Source organism: Equus asinus, chromosome 4 (assembly GCF_041296235.1).
Source record: "Equus asinus isolate D_3611 breed Donkey chromosome 4, EquAss-T2T_v2, whole genome shotgun sequence".
NCBI classification, from domain to species: domain Eukaryota; kingdom Metazoa; phylum Chordata; class Mammalia; order Perissodactyla; family Equidae; genus Equus; species Equus asinus.
Genome location: NC_091793.1, coordinates 131,740,469 through 131,760,434, shown reverse-complemented (window position 1 = coordinate 131,760,434; position 19,966 = coordinate 131,740,469). Strand labels below are relative to the sequence as shown.

Here is a 19,966-nt window from a genome sequence, read left to right as displayed (position 1 = left end):
GTGTAAGCAACATGAAGTCAAGGTCTATATCTCAACTCATCTTTTTAATCCGCATATCTTATATTGCATAGAGTGAGTGAGAAATATTTGGTAAATCAATCAATTTCATGGGCAGTATATTTGGGACTTAATGATAGCTTAATGATAAACAATGAAAAACTTGATAAAACTATTTATCTCAAAGGGCAAGTAACTACATTTCCATTACACAAAATCGCATATATAAAGATACAGAATCTACCCTTTTAATAGAACAATTTATACATCTTTGTATATTCTAAGATGTCATTTTAGATCTCAGGAAATATAACAATTATTTACTTTGAAAACTTGGCTAAATTTCTCTAGCACATAATATTATTCTGAGTATTGAGATGGAATTTTGAATAATATTCTCAACTCTTAAAATTATGTCCAGGGGAGGGAGGAGGGGAAAGGGGTGGTTAGGCACGTGTGTGTGGTGGTGGATTGTAATTAGTCTAAGGGTGGTGAACACGGTGTGATCTACACAGGAATTGGAATATATAACGATATACACCTGAAGTTTTTTTTTAAAATGTAAATGATGATCCCATTAAATAATGATTTTCATTCAAACTCAACAATAACAAAATTATGTTGCGATTTTGATGGGAATTGTCTTTTATTTTTGAGTTATTTGGATGTAATTAAAATATTTATAGTTTTCTGTTTTTCTTCTACAACCATATGTATTTTTCCAGTATTCAACCCTTTCATTTCTTACAATAAAATTTTCTTGTTTATTTATTTAGGAACTGAATGAAAGTTTCTTATTTAGGTTCTCCCAAAGTATTTTATGTTTTTGTTTCTGTTTTGAGTGGGCTTTTTTTTTTAAGTCTTCTAAATAGTGACTGCCAAAATGTAGGAAACTACTAATTTTTGTAGTACTATTTTCCAGAAATTGGTGCTTCAAGTTCTTTTTTCCCTTGCCTTGACATTTTATATCACTGTTTAGAAAATACTGCCTTCTCCCTATCTGTCGCTTTACGTGCTGCTTAACTGGCTTGTCCATTCTAATTACTTCACAGTAACCAATTTGTTTGAGTTTTTTATGTATATAATTATTTTAAAATAAAACTACAGGCAGATATAACATAGTATCAATTCCTGACTATATCTTTAGTTAAAACACTTAACAAATGCTTAATAAAATATTATAATACATAAGAAAATACAAACCTCTAGTTATACGTTCTAGTATATTCTAGGTATTAATTCTTCAGAATAATGGTGGGCTTCTAGGTTCAAGCTGTTAAAATGCCTTAGGTAAGGCGTCTTATAACCACATGTTTTTGTGTGTAATAACTAAACTCCTTTTTGGAGTCCAAAATGGTTTTGCTTTATATAGAATTTTGATTGATTGAGAATAATGTTTCCTATTATCTATTAAATTATGAGAAGTGTGAAGCCTTCATATGCGTTATCTCTTTGGTACTCACGGCATTTTTTTCAGGTTTATAGAGAGGCCAATGTCTTATCTACTGCATATCATAGAAGTACTCAATAAATATTTGTGGAATTAACCAAGGTAAACAGCATGATTAAAACAACTTGCTAACAACAGAAACAGAAAAAGGAGTTGGTCACCAGCCATCTAGTTTGGCTCTATTTTCAATAGATCATACTGTCTATTGAAAAAGGAATAAATAATTAGGAGGCCTACTTAATAATATACTCAATAGATAAAAATTATTGAGCGCTCCTATGTAATAGGTTCCATGCCGTTCTATTTTATTTGCTTTTGTTCATTTAATCCTTTCCCCAACCCTATGAGGCAGGTACTATAATTATGCTTATTTCAAGAGGAGGAAACAAGCAAAGAGAGTTAACTAACTCTAAATTTTTAGCAAGGGAGCTGATTTATATCTGTTTACAACAAATTTTGCCCCTAAACATATGACTGACTGATGCCACTTCTATGTGTCCACAAGAATCATGTGACCATAATGGACCTATATTTCTAAATCTAACCTATATAATGGAAAGTAGAAAGAAAAGTTGCTCTTTCTACTGCTTGGCTCCATCCTTCGGGTCAGACCATGCCCTGTGATTGTAATAAAGAGTATGAATGATCAATGCTAATTCTCCTTTCTCGACATTACACCATTAGAGAAGTCATGGGGGATTTCTCCAAAATTGCCCTCACGCAGTGTTAAACAACATATGTATTTTTGAAGGTGTTACTGAACCATGTGTGTGCAGAGTCTGCAATCCAGAGAGTTTTGTGGTTTAGAAGCATGGCTGCTTCTGATTGTTTCTGACCACGTGTTCTTCTTTAACTTCACCAAAATGTTGGTTGGTTTCAATGAGATTATTTTCTGTGGGAATTCCGGTCTTGAGACTGTGTTCTTTGTCCTCAAATGATCTTCTGCTAAAGTTGATCTTCTGGGGTGATTCTGTGCACTGGAGGAAGTGTTTACAAAGGTCTAAATATTCTGAGCATCTGAGACACAGCAATCGCTACCAACTTGTTTCTGAGGTTGTCACAGTTTAGCATCTTGCTATAACAGCTGTGAGTTTTCTTATTAAGAGAGTGCCTCTTTACCTGTCTTTGCACTTCCCTCGGTGGGTTCTGTTTTAGTAAATAATCTGTCAGCCTTCTGATTCTTTTTCTCAGCCACAACAAAAAAATGATAGCAAGATAGTTTAGTTTATTCTAAACAGTGAGTGGTCTCAGGAAAATTTGTTAGGAGCCAACTTGGTTATTTTGACATTAACTCGTCTTGTGCCCGGTTTATATTTCAATGAGCACTCCTTGTGTGCACAGGATATGGGTATTTGGGGACACAAAGACGAAGGAAGAATGGCTTTTTCCCTTGAGAGATTCACGTTTTAAAAGGAACTTAAGTTGTAACTGAGTGGAGGAGTAAGAAGGTGCCATGGAGGAAGTGCTGAATGTGCTCTCAGGGGCACAGAGAGGAACATACCCTTGCAGAGGGTCGAATGATAACATGTTCTTTGACTATAATCTTATCCTCATGATAAGCCGCTAAAATTGAGTAGAATTTCTTCATTAAGGAAAAGGCAGCAGAGAAAGAAATTATAGGACTGTCACAGATCCCTTCTCACTCTATAAATGTGTAAGGTAAACTCGAGTAAACACATTAATGTAACTTTTAAATGTCCCTCTAATCAGAGTCATATGTGTCTTTAACAATATTTCTCAAACTTGTTATGTTTATTTCAGAGACGAGGGGCACTCACGGAAATTCGTGAGGAGCCAGATCTGTTATTTTTCATTCTAAAAGTAGAAGAAATATTGCAGATCTACAATGTTGACTTTAACCACTTTTATTTTAATGAAATATAAATGCCTACCAATATAAGATATTTATAAACTTCTTATCCTTACAGCTTTTATAAACTATCAAACAAAAAGACATACAAATTAAGCAAAAACTAAAAAAGTCAAAAATACTGAATTAATGATATTGATGTGAGAAAATTTTGTTTTTCAAAAGCTACATCACAATGTTGAGACCATTGTCAGTGGAAAGATACATTTGTGCTTTTTGTTTCACTTATTTTTGACTTGATTCCTTTGATACTGCATCTGATGGTCCATCACATGCATTATCATGGTCATCGTTTCTCCTTCTCAACAAATAGCTTATTTTTGTCTACTGGTTCATTGTTTTTCACAAGTCAATTCATTTAGTACTATACCCCAACTACAATACTGAAGAAAAAATACACCATTCAATTACCCTTGATGATCCAACCACCACTTTTCTATATACAAACTATTACAAAATTTTTGTTCTTAGAATAAGCCATGACATCTGTTATGCTATATTTAGCATAAAGCCATAGTTTACTTTTTAAATCCATTTCTTTTGTTTTCTCTTTAGCCTATGGTAATATGTTTTGATCTTGAAGAATCAAAAGCTATCTCTAAGAGTTAAGCACAGCTTATCTCCTTAGTCTGTCATCACAGTGAATCCAGGCAAACAGAACCAAACCAGAAAACACACTGGTGAGCTCTCCCCTCCACTTCCCTAACTGGCAATGTATATGCGTGACCTTGCCTCACTTCATCATTTTCATTATGCAAATTAATACTGCAAAAGAAAAGGTTTGCCTTTCTAATGGGTAAAAGAATTGTGTGTGAGAGGCAGATGGGGACTGTTGTTCTTATATCTAACGTCAAGGCCCTGCTGACTAAGGACGTGCTCACCAGCACTTTGAAAGTTCATCTCTGGTCACTTGGCACCAGCTGTCTTGTAAATGCAAACATGGGAGCCGAAGTTACATGGCAGTGTTCAGTTGTAAATGTCATCCAGATTATCCAAAATATGCTTACCTCAATTTTAGCAGTTTGGATCACCAAAGTGAAAACACAAAATTTTTAAATTCTCGCAGAACTCGAGATTATGTCTGCAGATTTCTAGTCGACAGAGACACCAGTTTGAGAAATACTGATCTGTAGAACATTAGGCAAATTCCTGATAACCAAGAAGTAGTTCCTGTGTGGGTTTTTTTTTCTCAGAAAAGATTGGTGACATTTCTGAGGCTATCTGCTGACTTCTCTCTCTTCCTCAGCCTTGACCTGCTCTCTGGACAGTCAGTAAGCCAATGCTTTCTTTGTTTCTACATGAAAGGACTTTGTAGGAGTGGGTATACGGCCTAAGAGTTCAGTTAAGTGAATGGAACGGTTTAAATATTTTCATATAATCCTAGAATTGCCCATTGACTTTCCTCCACTGCACCATGAACTCTTTGAGAAAGGGACTGTGTCTTACACCCTGTTGGATTCCCAGGGTGTGTACCGTGCCCAGCACTTAGTAGGTACTCAGAACACATTTGCTGAAAAAATGAACGAATATAAGAAAAGTATTTAGTGGTACGATGTACATCAGATAACATGTTCCAGGGTCTTGTTCCTGGAAGCATATGACCCATAGCCTGTCATTGTGATAAATTAGCTGCCTGATAGAAAACTAGTCTCAGCCTGCCTGTGGTATGTTCTCGCCTGAAGAATCAGACCAGTTGCCGTCGCTGCCTGATAGTTAGGACCTGGAAAGTGATGAAAAGTTTCCCAATTGACCTGTTTCCTCTGGTGTCTTTCCCTTTCCTTTCCTCAGCCTGTCATCCTTGTGACTCAGGAAGCTATGATCTTTTCCTTATTCACAGGAAGCATTCGGGCCGCAGTCCAGAGCATGCTGTCTTTTCCTCCCTCAGCCCACTCTGTAGCTCCAGTTAGGGAGGTGGAGGCGAGCACTCCGCTGTCTGTTTTCTGGTTTGGGTCTGTTCGCCTGGATTCGCTGTGATGATAGACTAAGGAGATAAGCTGTGCTTAGTTGGAGATAGCTTTTGATTCTTCAAGATCAAAACATATTGTTACTGACCCTTATAAGAGTACTTCTTTGGTTAAGTTACTGTTTACTTTTTCAACAGGATAACTCTTCTCTATTTTAGCTTCTTTAAGCCAACTTTTAATCTCTTATCAAAAAATCATTCACCGGATAAGGGGCATTGGTTGCCGTCATGTGCTTCACACATGTGAATGTAACACTTGAGGGAAAATGTTCTACCTGGTTTGAGCCTTCAAACTGAAATAACTTTAAGCAGAGAGGCTGGCCTTTCTCTTCTGGACCGGTTCTTTACATGCACATCTGCCATTCATGGTATATATGTCTACTGGCAATGAAGGACAGGAAAGGAAATGTGGCAATACCAAAGATTAGATGCTTCACAAGCTAACATATTGTGTAAATGGATCTAGCCAGAAAGAGCTGAGGACTGAACTCTGTCCTAGTAAGCCGTGTGGCTGAGGGCAAATCATTTGACTTTTCTGTGCATTAGGAAATTTTTCATCTCAACAGTTAAACCTTGCCTTCCCTCTCATTGCCTTCAAGCCTGTAAGCAATCAAGAAGACAATTTGGAATTTGAAAATATAAAATGCAGTGGAACTTTTTGAAAATATCAGACAGAAAAGCAAGATGTTCTATAGATAAGAACTAAGTCTAAATAAATACTTACATCAGAGACTGACATTTTATTTTACATTATACAGGAGTCAGAGTATGTGGCATTAGCACTTAGAGTAAAATGGCATACTTGCGTTGGCCCCTATGTTCCTGTCAAATGTAGTGCTTTCAGTACCATAGTTTATGTTCTTATTTTTTATAATTCGCATAAAAATTAACATGGTGTGCTTTGAAATAGTGTGATTGAAATGAGAGGAAGCAACTAAGAAATTTTTTTTAATTGTATTCATAGAAAGAATTAAAAATAGTGACATGATGACTGAGCAAACAAAAAGAAAAAACTGGTGTTATCACATATATCTATAATAAAATAATGGTAGAAGTATCTCACATTGTTGTGTTTGATATGTGTATGTATAAGTACATATACATTTGCAAGAATCTACACACAGTCTTTTTCACCCCCGTAGTAACTGAAAGTGTTTCAAGCTTTCAGTTATTTGAAAGAGCTGTATTCTTTTGTGTTGAATATATAAAAGCATAGATCCTGTATGCTTCCAAGTGAGAATGTGCTCATCACACATAATTTAGAGGTATACCCTCAGGAAAACAGATGAATATCCCTACACACTTCCTTTTTGGAATGACAGGGAATCAACCTGAATGGTCTAGACTGTTGCTTAGAGTCAAGCCCACAAGAGGCTTTAACTCAAAGCAGACACTGAGTTTTATTGGTTGGATGGTCCTGCTACCTATAATATACTTGAGCAGCAAAATGCTGAAACTGATAAAAGAATTTTTTTGCAATGTTAGAACTGGGTGATGTTGATGCTCACGAAGTCTTTCTTGAAGACAAGGACCGTGTCTCTTGAATGTGTATTCCTGGCTTATCACACAGTAGCTGCCACGTATTCTTTTTTAAAATGGTGCCTAAAGCACTGAGTTATGTCCCAAAAGTCTACCACATATATTTTGAGCTGTTTCTTTGCTTGAATAGGGAGAAGATCCAATTTATTCGAACTGAAGGGACCCCAGGATTGGTGCGTCTTTCAAGTGATGCAGACCTTGTTATGCTGCTGAGGTAAGTAATGCTAGTTCTTGTGGAACGTCTCCTGTCATCAGATATTGTGGAGCATTTTAGCAAATAATATGCCAAAATTGGTTGCCTAAAGATATCTCCTTTATTCTTAAAGATCTATGGAATACTCATGTTGAAGATGTAGGGTGCTGGTTTAGAGAGAATTCATTTCAGATTGCATTTCTTATTTCTGAGATCTGTTTGATTTTGTTTTTACTTTACTGGTAAAGGAGGTGGCATGGGAGAAGGGAAAGGTTTGTAGAGGCCAATGAATAGAATGTCCCACTCACAGAATGGAACAGAAGGGCTTATCCCTCCAGCTTACCCCTCCAGAGGAGAAGAGAGGTCATATTTATATTTTCTTTCAAATTATTTTCTCAAAATGTGCTTTGTCCCCTTTTGTAGATTCAACATGATTTATTTACTTTATGGTTTTGAGAGTTTAGATTTGGGAAATCAGATAAGAAAGTTGAAATTTGGTCATTGGTACTCACTGCCAACTTGATAGCCCCTTTCATAAGACTGACTAATTGTATTTTCTTTCCTGATGGTTAGATCAGCTTTGCTTTTAAAGTTTAGGGTAGTTTGAAGGGAAACTGGCAAGTTTTCAAAAGACTTCCTTATTTTTAATAATATCCGTCAAATGTAGGAGGCCAGAGTGAAATACTGCTTTGCTCCCTCCAGTGGCTGGGACGCCCACCTCTGTAACCTCCGTAGAATTAAAGGGAATGCATGTGGAGCCGTATCAGGCCATGTTCTGCTTATCCCAAAGTGCTGACAATCTCGTTCGTGTTGTTCATGATGACCGTGACCCTAACCATTTCTAACTGCCATATTTGTAAAACTAAAGCCAGAAAGTTATTTTCCTTCACTGTATAGTTGGAGCGTAATTCAAAGGGATATAATCACTTTCCCTAGATACTTCACTTCACTTGACCCTGAACAAGACCTGCTGGGGAGTGAGGTCCCTTCTTAGTGTAGGAGGTGACCTCCGACTATGGGGTACTGAGCTGGTTCTGAAAGCAGGGTGTAGTGTGCTGGATGCTCAGGAAGATTATTGGTCTATTAATGTGGAGTGTGATCTTTCTACCATAGTTTGGTTGGTGATAAAATAGTAAGTTTTGTTACAAAATTCTGCCTAGGATATGACTCTTTCACTTCATTCTAGAAATCTAAGTTTTTTCATTTAAACTAAAGAATTCTGCTTTTGGAATTAGTAAAAACAAAAATGGGTACAAAACAGAAGTCATGATTATCGCTCACCTGTCCTTAGTTAAATAATTTTTAGATGGTATAGTCTTAAATATTTTGTCACAAATAGCTTAGAATATTTGTACTTTGGTAAACACCACAGTTTGCATGAGTTTCTTTGTGTTATGTGTTAACTGGGAAAGTATATTCACAACACATAAAACAAAGATATCATGAATACATAAAGAATGCCTTCAAATCAATTTAAAAGAAGAAAACCCAAAAGAAAAATGGGTAAGGGATATAAAAAGGCATTTCATAGAGCTTGAAGTTTGAATAGCCAGTAAACTTATGGAAAGATGCTAATAATCATAAAATGCAATTCAAATAATGAGATCCTATTTCACACTATTAGATTTGAAGAAGTTAAAAAGTCTGATAATACCAAAGGAGAAACAGGAACTCTCATGTTGTCTGGATTTGGTGAGATTTCAATTTCTACAGCCTCTTCATAGTACAGTTTGACAATATCTTATATAGTTGAAAAGGCATAAGCCTTATGACTGAGCAACTCTGCTGTTAGATATATACCATATTTACGCTAAGAAACTCTTTTATATGTACACAAAGTGACATATACAGAATGTTCCATTGCACCATTATTGATAAAAGCACAAAGTTGGGAAAAAAGTAAATATTTGTCAAAAGATTTAGGGATAATAAACAGATTTGTTCATAGAATGGACTTCTACATAGAAGGTAAAAGTAGTCAACTAGATCCTTATGTATCAACATAGATATCAGAAATATATTGTGAACAAAAAAAGGTTTGAGAATGCTGTGTACTTACATAGCATTTATGTAATTTTTAGTGGTGCTTAAGGCGAAACTATATATTGTTCATCTATACATATATGTTGCAAAATATAAAATTAGGGAAGGAATGATACTTATAAAGTCATGATAGAGAACAAAAGGGACTTCCTATACACACAAGCACACACATACATATCTATATGTAGGCACATACAGATCTAGAAGTATGCATGTATGTTTGTCTGAAGCAAAAATAGTAGTTTTAACATTTATTGATCCTGGATGACATTGAGTGTTTTTATATTATTCTATGTCACTTTTGTCTTAAAATTTTCAAGTAAAAAAATTCCTGTCCATGTGAAAGATTTCTGAGTATTGGGTATATATAAAGGACATGATAAATGTCGTGGAGCAAAGAGACAGCTGTAGGAGTCTGAGGCGAGGAAGCTAATTCCACCTCTTCAGTTAGTGTAGCTGTAGGTTTCTAGACCTTTGTGGTATCACAAAGTGATACATGGGTGTTACACAGGACTTTTCCTTAGCAATAAATTCACATTATTACAATGGCTGTTGATTTATTGGAAGAGAAAACTGACTGTTTCAGGGCTTAATTTGGTATTAGAAACATGATTACTTACTGCTTCTGTTCCCAAATCTTTTGCCTTTTGTAGTTTAAAAGTGGAAAGATGGCTTTAAAAAATATCATGCTAAAAATGCTTTTGCTGCAGTGGTGTAGCAGACGTGTACCTGTGAACGAAGAGCCAGAGAAAGAATTATAAAGTGTTATTGCATCGCTGTCACCCAGGGTTTCTCAGTCTCAGAAGGATTCATGTTTTGGGCTGGATATGTCTTTGTTGCAGGGAGCTATTCGGTGCATTGTAAGATACTTACTAGCATCCTAGGCTCTATCCACTAGATGCCAAAAGCACCCCCCTCCCAGTTACAACAACCGAAAATGTCCTCAGACATCGCCAAATGTCTCGGGACAGTGTAGGGAAAGGGCAAAATTGCCTCAGTTTCGAACCAGGACTATACCCCTTAGGAGTCCTTTCCTTAAATGTGTGTAAGATTAAACTGTTGCCCCTTCTTCTGAATGTTTTCTGAAAACAGTAACAGGCTTTTGGATTTGGCCAAGTTTGAGGAAAACCTGCTTCTACCTCTTAATTAAAAATGTTGGCCCCGTGGCCTAATGGTTAAGCTCGCACGCTCTGCTTCGGAGGCCCAGGGTTTCACTGGTTCGGATCCTGGGTGCAGACCCAGCACTGCTCATCAGGCCATGCTGAGGCGGCATCCCACATAGCACAGCCAGAGGGACCCACAACTAGAGTATACAACTATGTACTGGGGGGCTTTCGGGAGAAGAAGAAGAAAAAAAAATCACATGTCCTCTAATTTTTATTGTTTTAATTCTGTTTTGTCAAGTGTTTCTATGTTTGAGCTTAGTGCGATTAATAGTACTTTTCTTTATCATAATATTTAGTGAAGTCTTGGATTCCAAGATCTCAGATCCCTGGTTACTATCTTTTAAGAGAGTATTAGAAACAGAAATTTCAATATGGAGGAGAAAGAAGACATTGGGTTGAATAATCTAAGATCAAAATCCTCACATTTGAAAACCATTATAAAGCCAGAGTAAATAAGAGAGCTAATTGTTTAGCAGTTGTTACTATTTAGGAGGTGTTTTGTTTTTTTTTAATAATCCAATTAAATCCTAAGCTCTTTGAAAGCTGAGACCCTGTTGTATATTACTTGAAATAAAGATAGAGAACACATGTTTGTATTTATTATGGGTTCTCTGTAAACATTGTGTGTTTGAATCTCATTCCCAAATCTAAAAACCCAGGTGCTATTTTCAAATGAACATGTCTCAAACTCACATATTTAAGAGGCAAAATTGAAATCATGTTGTCCAAAGTTGGTGGGAAAACAGGCGAATAACCACAGGTTTCACAAAAGCTGCAGCAGCGGGCCGTTTTGTCCCAAGGATTACCTGCAGGAGAAAGGGGCGATGCTCCCTGTGGGGTGTGAACTGGAGCTCGGATGGATTGGGGTCAGAGTGGGAGATCGACTGTCTTCCTCGTTGTGAAAACAAGGCTTTCCCTCCTAAAGTATGCACTTTGTTTCTTATCTTTCCCCAGTTTATTTGAAGAAGAGATAATGTCATATGTGCCTCCACATGCCTTACTCCACCCCAGCTACTGTCAGTCCCCACGTGGCTCCCCCGTGTCCTCTCCCCAGAACTCGCCAGGTGAGTCCCTGTGCTGCTTGCTGTGAATTCTCTGAGGGGTGAGCCCCAAAGTCAGACATTCTGTCCCTCACGTAGGACGGTAAGGGAACACTTTGGACACATCTTTAGTGTTAGTACAGGTACACATTGTGCGGCACTTCCTTTCTCTTAAAACTGGCTTGTTTCCATGGAGATTCATTTTGACAAGAAGATAATGACATTCCAGAACAGGAGGATAAATATTAGTAGTATGATATACTCAGATATAGAATTTACTTTTCGTTATGATGTATAGTACCTAATATATCTTGGAAAATATTAGGGCATAAAATACTAAGTTAGCTTTTTGGATTTAAAAAGTATTAGTTAGGAGACTTATTCAATGAATAATAAAAAGAAATCTCTACTTTCAAAAACTTATAGAATTAAAATTAGTCAGTTTAATGGGCTCGGATAGTTTTCCCCTGCAGTAGTCACAAACTGCATGAGACGGGAAGACTGAAGGTGTGTGGGCAGATTGAACTCATTGACAGATGAAACTAACTAAAACTAAGTTCACATTCTTTTTGAAAGAGGTATGGTGTGAATGAATGAGCGACTGGATGAATGAATGAGTGAATGGTAGAAAATGCAGCTTAGCAAATGAGGTTTTTTTAAAGGAAAGCAGTCATGATGTTGCAAGGATATCAGTTGTATTTATCATTATAGGCAATGTATTGCTCACACTTTATTAGCTATCAGAATTTAAAACTATTTTAATAGAAATCCGTCTCCCTATGTGTCACTAGAAGCTGCTGTATGTTCTTTTATATATAGCTTGTGTTTTCACATACATATACATGATAACAAAGCTGCAGCCTAATTGAATACCGCAAACAGGAAAAGGTCTATTAATTTGTTCATTTAACACAGATTTATTGAGCATCCAACTATGATCCAAGCACTGAATTAGACCCTGGTGTTACAATGATGAATAATACAGTCTCTGCCTTTGCAGGATTCATAGTGGGGCACTGAGTCAACAAATGACTGTAAAGCTCTGTGGTTGACCCTGTAGTGAAGAGATGTACGGGAACACAGATGTGGGGACAATTCCTCCTTCAGGAGGGGGGTGGGGTGTTTGGGGAAAGACGAAGACAACAGGTATGAAGGGGAGCCTTGAAGGAGGATGAATAGGAGTTTCCGGGTGGACCAAAGGAAGAAGAACATTCTAGGTAAAGGAGTAGCATAAGCTAAGCCACAGAAGCATGAGGAGTAGTTTAGGACAAATTAACAGATACAAGTGAAGGCAGGTTCTCAAAGCTCACGTTGGAAAAATCGCCTAGGGCTGGCTGGTCATGGAAGCCTTACTTTGTAGTCCATGTGGAGCCACTCAAAATTTACAGAATCATATCCTGTTTGACAAAGTTCAGTTTGGTTGCAATATGGAGCATGTATTAGGTGAGAGCCTGGAGTCAGAGAACCTATTTGGGAGGCTGTTGCATGAATCGCGGTGACATGATAAAGGGCTGGACTAATGGTGATGGAGAAGAGAGAATTAATTCAAAGACTATCTAGGATGTAGAGACACTAGGATGTAGGACTTGGAGTCTAGGTAGGGAAGAGTCAAGGCAGACTCTGAGGTCCTCACCACCTAGACTGCTAGGCAGATAGTAACACCATTCACTAAGAGAGGAAAAGGATTAGACTGGAGGGGAGGGGTTACATGAGCTTGGTTTTGGACATTTTTTTTGAGGAATCCTTGGGCCATCCAACTGGTGATACCCAGAGACAACTGGAAAAGACAGTCATGGCGCTCAGGAGAGGTTAGCAGCTAGGAAAACAAGTATGCTGGTGGCTGGTGAAGCCAAGAGGGTAGAGTAGAGGAATGAGGGAGGACAAGTCATTGAAAAGGAGAGAAAATAGGATGGTGACAGGAGGAACTCTAATGTTTAAAGAATGGGCTGGGATAGAGGAGCACGTGAAAGAAAGAGAGCCAGTGGATTTTGGAAGAGACTTAGGAAAGTCTTTGCAGGAGGCCAGGTTCCAAAGAGATGGGAATGGTTAACAGGGCCAAATGCTCAAAGGATTCAAGAAGGGTGAAGTCTGAAATGAGGCCATTAGATTTGAAAATCATGAAGTTAAATATGGCTTTTGTCAAAGCAGTTTCTGTTAATTAATAAATAGGTCATAAACTGGAATGTGACCAGTTACAGAATGATATAGGATGTGAAGTAGCCGCCAGGAGTGTAGAATATTCTTTTCATGAAGTTTGGAAGTGAAAGAAAGCAAAATAAGATAGTACTTAGAAGAAGAAGAGTTAAGGAAGAGGTTTTAGGATGGGGAAGCTGAGCACGGGTGTGTGCAGAGGTCAGAAGATGTGGGTGGAAGGAAAGATGGTCACTGAATGGGGCAAAGAAGCAGCAGTCAACGCAGCACAGGCCTATGGGAAGGGAGGACACTGGAGGCAAAAGCACAGGACAGCTGGAACAAAGTAGGGACACCTATTTTGATGATACAGGATGAAAAAAAATAAATATATGACACTACAGATAAGTTTAAAGGTATGGGGGAAAATTGATGGAATTCATAGCTGGCTGCAGGCCTTACCAACTGTGAGTGATTTGGGGCAATTTACTCCCTTCCCTGAACTTAAATTTCTTTTTCTGTAAAATGGGAATAATAGTAACCACCTCCCATGGTTATGTGGAGAACACCTTGCCTGGTACCTGGAACATAACAAACATCCAATAAATGTTAATTTATCCCTTTTTCTTTCTTTCTGGAAATCTGGTTCTGAGCAGTGTAATTTGTCAATATTTGAACCATTAAGAACTGGAATATATGAACCCATTTCTTCCTGATTTGCAGAGCTGTCTGCTTAGATATTTAATCATTCTGACTGGTCTTTATCTTAGCTGGAACCTATGGTAAAGTTTAAAAACGGGTCATCCCTTTACCTGATGCTTTATGGTTAACGAAATGATGCTGTGTGGCTCATTGCTCATTCCAGCCAAGACTCACCTTTCCAGGCCTTTTCTGTGGCCCATCCTACCTGAGAGAAAGGTAGATCACCAGATTCAGTCCCTTCCGAGCCCTACCAAGGCATGTGCTCCTGCAGACTGGCTGAACATTCTTTGAGACTGTGTGAGCATTCTAAAGGGTGACTAAGTTTGCCTCTCTTTCATTTAGCATCACAAATGTACATGAGTAACCCGTGGTGGCAATAAAATATGCATTCTGGAAGCAGCTTTAGAGTTAAACATTTTCCAAAGACGTATAACCCAAATATAGCTGAATTGCTAGCAGTGTTTTTGGTGGTTTTAATTTTCCGGAAGAATCATCTCCATATTTTTGGCCTACTCTGTTTTGTTGGGCTTTATTTGATCTTGAAATTGGGGTGTACTTCCTGATATCAATGGAAGTAACTATAACTAATGCCACACGATACAAGGGCAGGACTAGCCTCATGTACCCTGTGGCGGAATCTTCTGTTTCTTTGAGTAAAATATCCTCCCCTTCTACCAGTTTTCCTCAAGTTTTTGTGAAAAAGTTTCAAACAGATTTTTTAAAGTGGTCTGAGCCTCCTTCTTGTGACTAGAATTTCATCCCTTTTAGTGATGTGAGAATAATATTGTAAAAATTATGACAATAATAAATTTTAACGGTCTTCTTTCAGAATGCCTAGGAACCTTGTAAACTTTCCACACTTTTCCTCATTCCAAGCACATTTACATGCCGTTTCAAGTACAGAAGAGAGAGGGGCTTGAGAAATTTTGACTGCTTTTTGCAGCTGTTAGAGTGCTCACCTAAAATTTGTCAAAATTTTGGAATGTGAAGGTTTGTTTTTCTAGGACCATTATAATGCCAGTCCTGACCTTCGCTATGCCAGAAGGAAAAACCATGCCAAATATAGGACCCAGAAGTTTATTTAAGGATCTTTGTAGCTGTACATTTCTAGGAATTTAAATGCAATAACACCTAATTTATCTAATATTGTTGGAGATGTGCTCACTTATGTGAATTTTCCACATAACCGAAGCTATGACTTTAAGTGTCAGAGAATTTGTTTAACCGACCATTTGCTGAAACTCTTTCATAAATACAGTCTTTCTCCCTCTTTCCCTATACTCAGTGACCTGAGGATATTTCATGGTTTGGGGGGGATCATCATAGAGAGCTGTTGTTACTTGACTAGAACCAAACTATATCTGGAAGCTAGTGACAGCACCGGGTCACACTCAACAGAAGTAAAACACAGCAGAGAGCATTAAAGAGCCACGTGGGTCTTTACTGAATGTTGTCTCTGGGCGTGAGATTCGAGAGGGAATTATTTCTCCCAACACACAGTGTGACTCCTTAAGGATCCTCATTTCCTCTCTCTCTCCCTCCAGAGTCTTAGCATCTGAGCTGCTGTTTATCTCATCTCTTGCCCTTTTCACAAACATTCTCTCTTCTCTTCTCTTCTTCTCTTCTCTCTCTGTGTCTCTCTCCCCACTTCCTTCCCTCCATCCTTCCGTTCTGGCCTCTCCCTTCCTCCATCTTTCCCACAGTCCCTGAAGTAGCTTTATACTTGTTTTTAGAAAAAGTGTTCTATTGACTTGTCTTTGCTCAGCCCCGCAGAGATGATCTGTGAACCAAACAATACAAATGAAGGATGCTCCTGGGCAGGTGGGGATGGGGGGGCGGGTAGGTTGTGATTCCAGAGACTAAAGGAAAGCAAATAGGTCTCTGTCACATGTGGAGGTGTTATTGTTCTTGTTGTTGTTAGTGTCCCTTGTCCCCTACCCCTAAAGCTGTCAGAGGATGCCCTTCCTGGCATGCCCTTCAGCTTTCCCCTTTTAATAGATTGCTTCTAATTTGCCAAGATCTGAGAAACCAGATTAGCGAGTTGGTTTTTAAAAACATTAAATGGTATGTAGGGCCAGCCCTGGTGGCCTAGTGGTTAAGTTCGGCTCGCTCCATTTCAGTGGCCCAAGTTCAGTTCCCAGGCATGAAACTATACCACTCGCCTGTCAGTGGCCATGGTGTGACTGCGGCTCACATACAAAAAGAGGAAGATTGGCAACATATGTTAGCTCAGGGTGAATCTTCCTCAGCAAATATAAATAAATAAGTGGTATGTAAATGGGAGCATGAACAATCTCAAAACAATGACCTAGGGCCTTTTACTGCTCCTAGAGAATAGAGCAAAACCATGAGGACTTCAGTGCTCATGTTTCGTGCCAACTATTTTGGAGGTGTTTTCTTTTTCTCTTAATTTCCATTGTTGAGCTTATGTTCCAGAAAATGGAGTCTTCCGGATATTACTGTAATGCTTGATAGTTTGTTCTCATTCCCTAATGGGGAATTGTAAATAAAACGTCACAGAGATTTTCTTTTTAGAAAGTGAACCAGGAAAGAAGTGGGCTTCTGAACCATTCCAGTTCAGGGGCCTGAGCCGTGCTGGGTTTGGCTGAGCTCCATCCCCGACCATCGCGGGGCGGGAGCTAGTCATCAAAGAAATCTGGGTTCCTGGCACACCCGGAATCAAGAAAGACCCAGCCTTCTTAGCAGTTGGAGGCCAAGATTTTTCTCATATCACCTGAAGTATTTTATCAGGTAGAATTCTTTAGTTTGTATATGATTATGCAATTTTGTAACAGTAAATGGAAATAGTATAACACTAATATGATAGTACTTTAGGCCCGCCTAGAAAGTTAGAGGAAAAAGAACCCTAATATCTGTTACTGAAATTTTTCCTGCAAAAAATGAACATAATGCTGACTCTCCATGAAGTCAGCCCTGCATTTGATCACTTCCTAAATAGAACATTGACCTCTTTGTATCTGACTTCCTGTTTTAAGACCATGAAGTCCATGAAATTACTCTCTCTCTAGGAGTATCGTATCCTAGAACTTCACTTGCAGTTATGATTGCCATGCAATTCTATTAGCTCAATCATACAAGATCATTTTTGATTTCCAAAGTGGAAGTAACAGCATTGCTGCCCTGGAATTTCTTGGCAGTTGCACCTAACTAGCATTAAGAATTTGACCAGGGCCACTGGCATAATTTACTGTAATTTTTAAACCATGAAGTAACGTGTAAGTGATTTTTCATAATAGAACTATTAGTAAAAGAATTTTTGCATTCAGCAATTTCTGTCTCCAGAGTTTCCATAATTGAATCTCTTTACCTAGAGTGTAAATGGAGTCAGAAGTAGTTTTTATCAAGTGCCTGTATTGATATTGATGGAATGCATTATGGCATTTCCCACATCCTTTTAAGTATCTCAAATTATACAGCAATAGTATATGCTGGGTTTTTGGTTTTTGGTTTTTTTTCTAAGTAATCAACACTTGAAGAATCATGTTTCTTTTCAGTCCTGGAAGATTTTCATTCAGTCTTTTCTTCCTCTTTGTCCTCTCCCTATCAATGATCATGCTCTTGAATGCTGATTCATTACGGCTGCTTTCTGAGCTGTCTGGGTTTGCTGCTCTACAGGTTCTCAGACAGCCGTGCTCACGGCTTTTTTCTGCCACCCCTGAGTGGGCTCGTGCTGCACTGCCCTGTGGCTCAGGCAGCCAAGAGAGCAGCCTTGTGCTCGTGGAGATCAACACATGTTCCTTCATGTTGCGAACGACGCCTTTCAGATACACAGGAAGCATTGCCCCTGCGTTGGGCCCTGGCTGCTGCCCAGGTGTTTCGTTGGTTATATTTAACCTTTCTGTAGGGGATAATGGTTCTCAACCTTGGCTGCTCATTGGAGTCATCTGGAGAGTTGCATAAAACACTTACGCCTGGGCCTCACCCCAACAGATTCTGATGTAATGTGTCTTGGGTGTGGCCTAAACATTGGGATTTTTAAAAGCTTCCTAAGTGATCCTAAGGTGCAGTCAAGATTGAGAACCACTGGCTAGGAGTGTCTTCTGCATCCCAGACCTTTTTAAGGTCAAGTTTATTTGCTTCCTTTATGACATAACTATTAGCAGTTTGGGTAAAAGATTCATAACCGTGCAAACAGACCTCTGGACATACTTGATCATAACCAGTTTTACTAAAATGCATTCCTAAAGCCCCAACACATTTCCCCATGTATTTATTGTCCAACTCCATGCAGACAATAACAATAACAGCTAACACTTACATGGAGCGGCTTCTGCAACAGCACTGCACGAAGTGCCCAACATATGCTAACTCACTTAAACCCCAAGTGTGGCCTGGATCTCTTCCCCAGATCTCCAGCACCATATTTTCAAGTGCCTGTAGAGTATATCCACCTGGACGCTGTCCTCTGCAGCCCAATACGTATAAAGCTTCACCCGCCCATGTCCACCAGCATCGTTTCCCACACTGCTTTTAGCATCCGATAGACCTGGCTCAAATCCCAAATGTACCATTCACTGGCATATGACTTCAGCGTCCTTAGTTACAAAGTGGTGATGATGTGTAATCATAATAATGCCTGCTTCATAGACTTGTTGTAAGGATTTCCCAAGATCCTCTACGTAAAGTGAATTGTCCCTAATCCATAGCAGGCACTTAACAAATGGCAGCTACTGTGATTGTTTGAAAAACTTTATGCTACCATGAGAGCTTCCTGTTTCTCTTCCTTACTTATCTGCTGGTACTGATTCTTATTTCACACGGTAGATGTTTCTCTGAGTCACCACACTCCTGTCTAGTCCTCATCCCCTCAGGCCTCGATTGCTGAAAGGACTCCTAATTGGGTCTCTTCCCTCCAGTCTCCTTTCCTCTTTCCCACCCTTAATCCAGTCAACACATTGAAAATCATTTCTAGAGTAAAACACCCCTGGTATGTTATTCCCTTACAGGGAACCTATAAAGGCTTCCATGCCCAAACTCCTCAGCCAGATTTTTTTAAATTTCCTCTCATAATTTGGGTCCAACCTTTTGACTGATTTAATTTCCCGCTTACTCCCTAGCACTCCCCTCTGCTCTTGCTTAGTGGGCTCTCCTCAGTGTCTTCTGAACATGTGTACAAGGCTTATCTCAGCTCTTCCTGCCTTGCCCCAGTGTAGACTATAGATTCTCAGTTTATATGGCCTGCTTCTACTAAAGCCTCCTCCCTAAAGTCTTTTCCATTTTGATCTCTACTACCCTCATTTACTGTTACTTTTCTATAACACTGATCTCAAATGCAGTGTCATTGAGTGGCTTTGGTGTGGTTGAGAACAGGCTTCACCTAATGGAGCAGCAGCCCGCCCAGGGAAATGCAAGCCAGTTGTTGCAAGTGTTCCCAAATAATTTCCAAGAGAAAAATCTGGATTTTTTTTTTTTACTTGAAATCTCCTAATTTTTAAAGATGGTGTGGCAAATCGAATAGATCATTAGGGCTGGAACAGCCCTGGGGCTATCGTTTTATCCCCTCTGCTCCATAGTTTGTATGCCATCTAGTTTAGGACTTAATTATTCTCTCATTGTTTGATATATTTTATTTCTGTCTTCCCAACCAAATTATCCACTCCAGCAACCCCACCTTAATCATTTTGAGCATCTGTTGCTGAACCAAATACAGTATTAGCAATGAACAATAATCACTTAATTGATTCATTCATTAAAGAACTTGACGAAAATAACCCATAACCAATCTATAAGTGAAAATTTGGGAGAGTTTATTCTGAGCTAAAATCTGAGGACCATGGCCTGGGGCCTTTCTTCACGAAGGAAGAAAGGGCACCAAAGAAGTGAGGTGTACAGAGTGGTTACATACCCCAAAC

General features: G+C 38.7%; 1 protein-coding gene across 6 annotated transcripts in view; it reads left to right on the top strand.

Annotated features, from left to right (window-relative positions):
• Positions 1–19,966, top strand: part of HECW2 (HECT, C2 and WW domain containing E3 ubiquitin protein ligase 2) — a 380,997-nt gene that overhangs the window by 314,821 nt on the left and 46,210 nt on the right. For all 6 annotated transcript variants that reach the window (XR_011502957.1, XM_014835216.3, XM_070508281.1 and 3 more), the window contains 2 exons: positions 6,950–7,033; positions 11,176–11,285. Coding sequence is in view for 5 of the 6 variants with exons in the window: in XM_014835216.3 (XP_014690702.1) it covers positions 6,950–7,033; positions 11,176–11,285 (194 nt within the window). In the remaining variant the exon portion in view is untranslated. The remainder of the gene's footprint in view (positions 1–6,949; positions 7,034–11,175; positions 11,286–19,966) is intronic.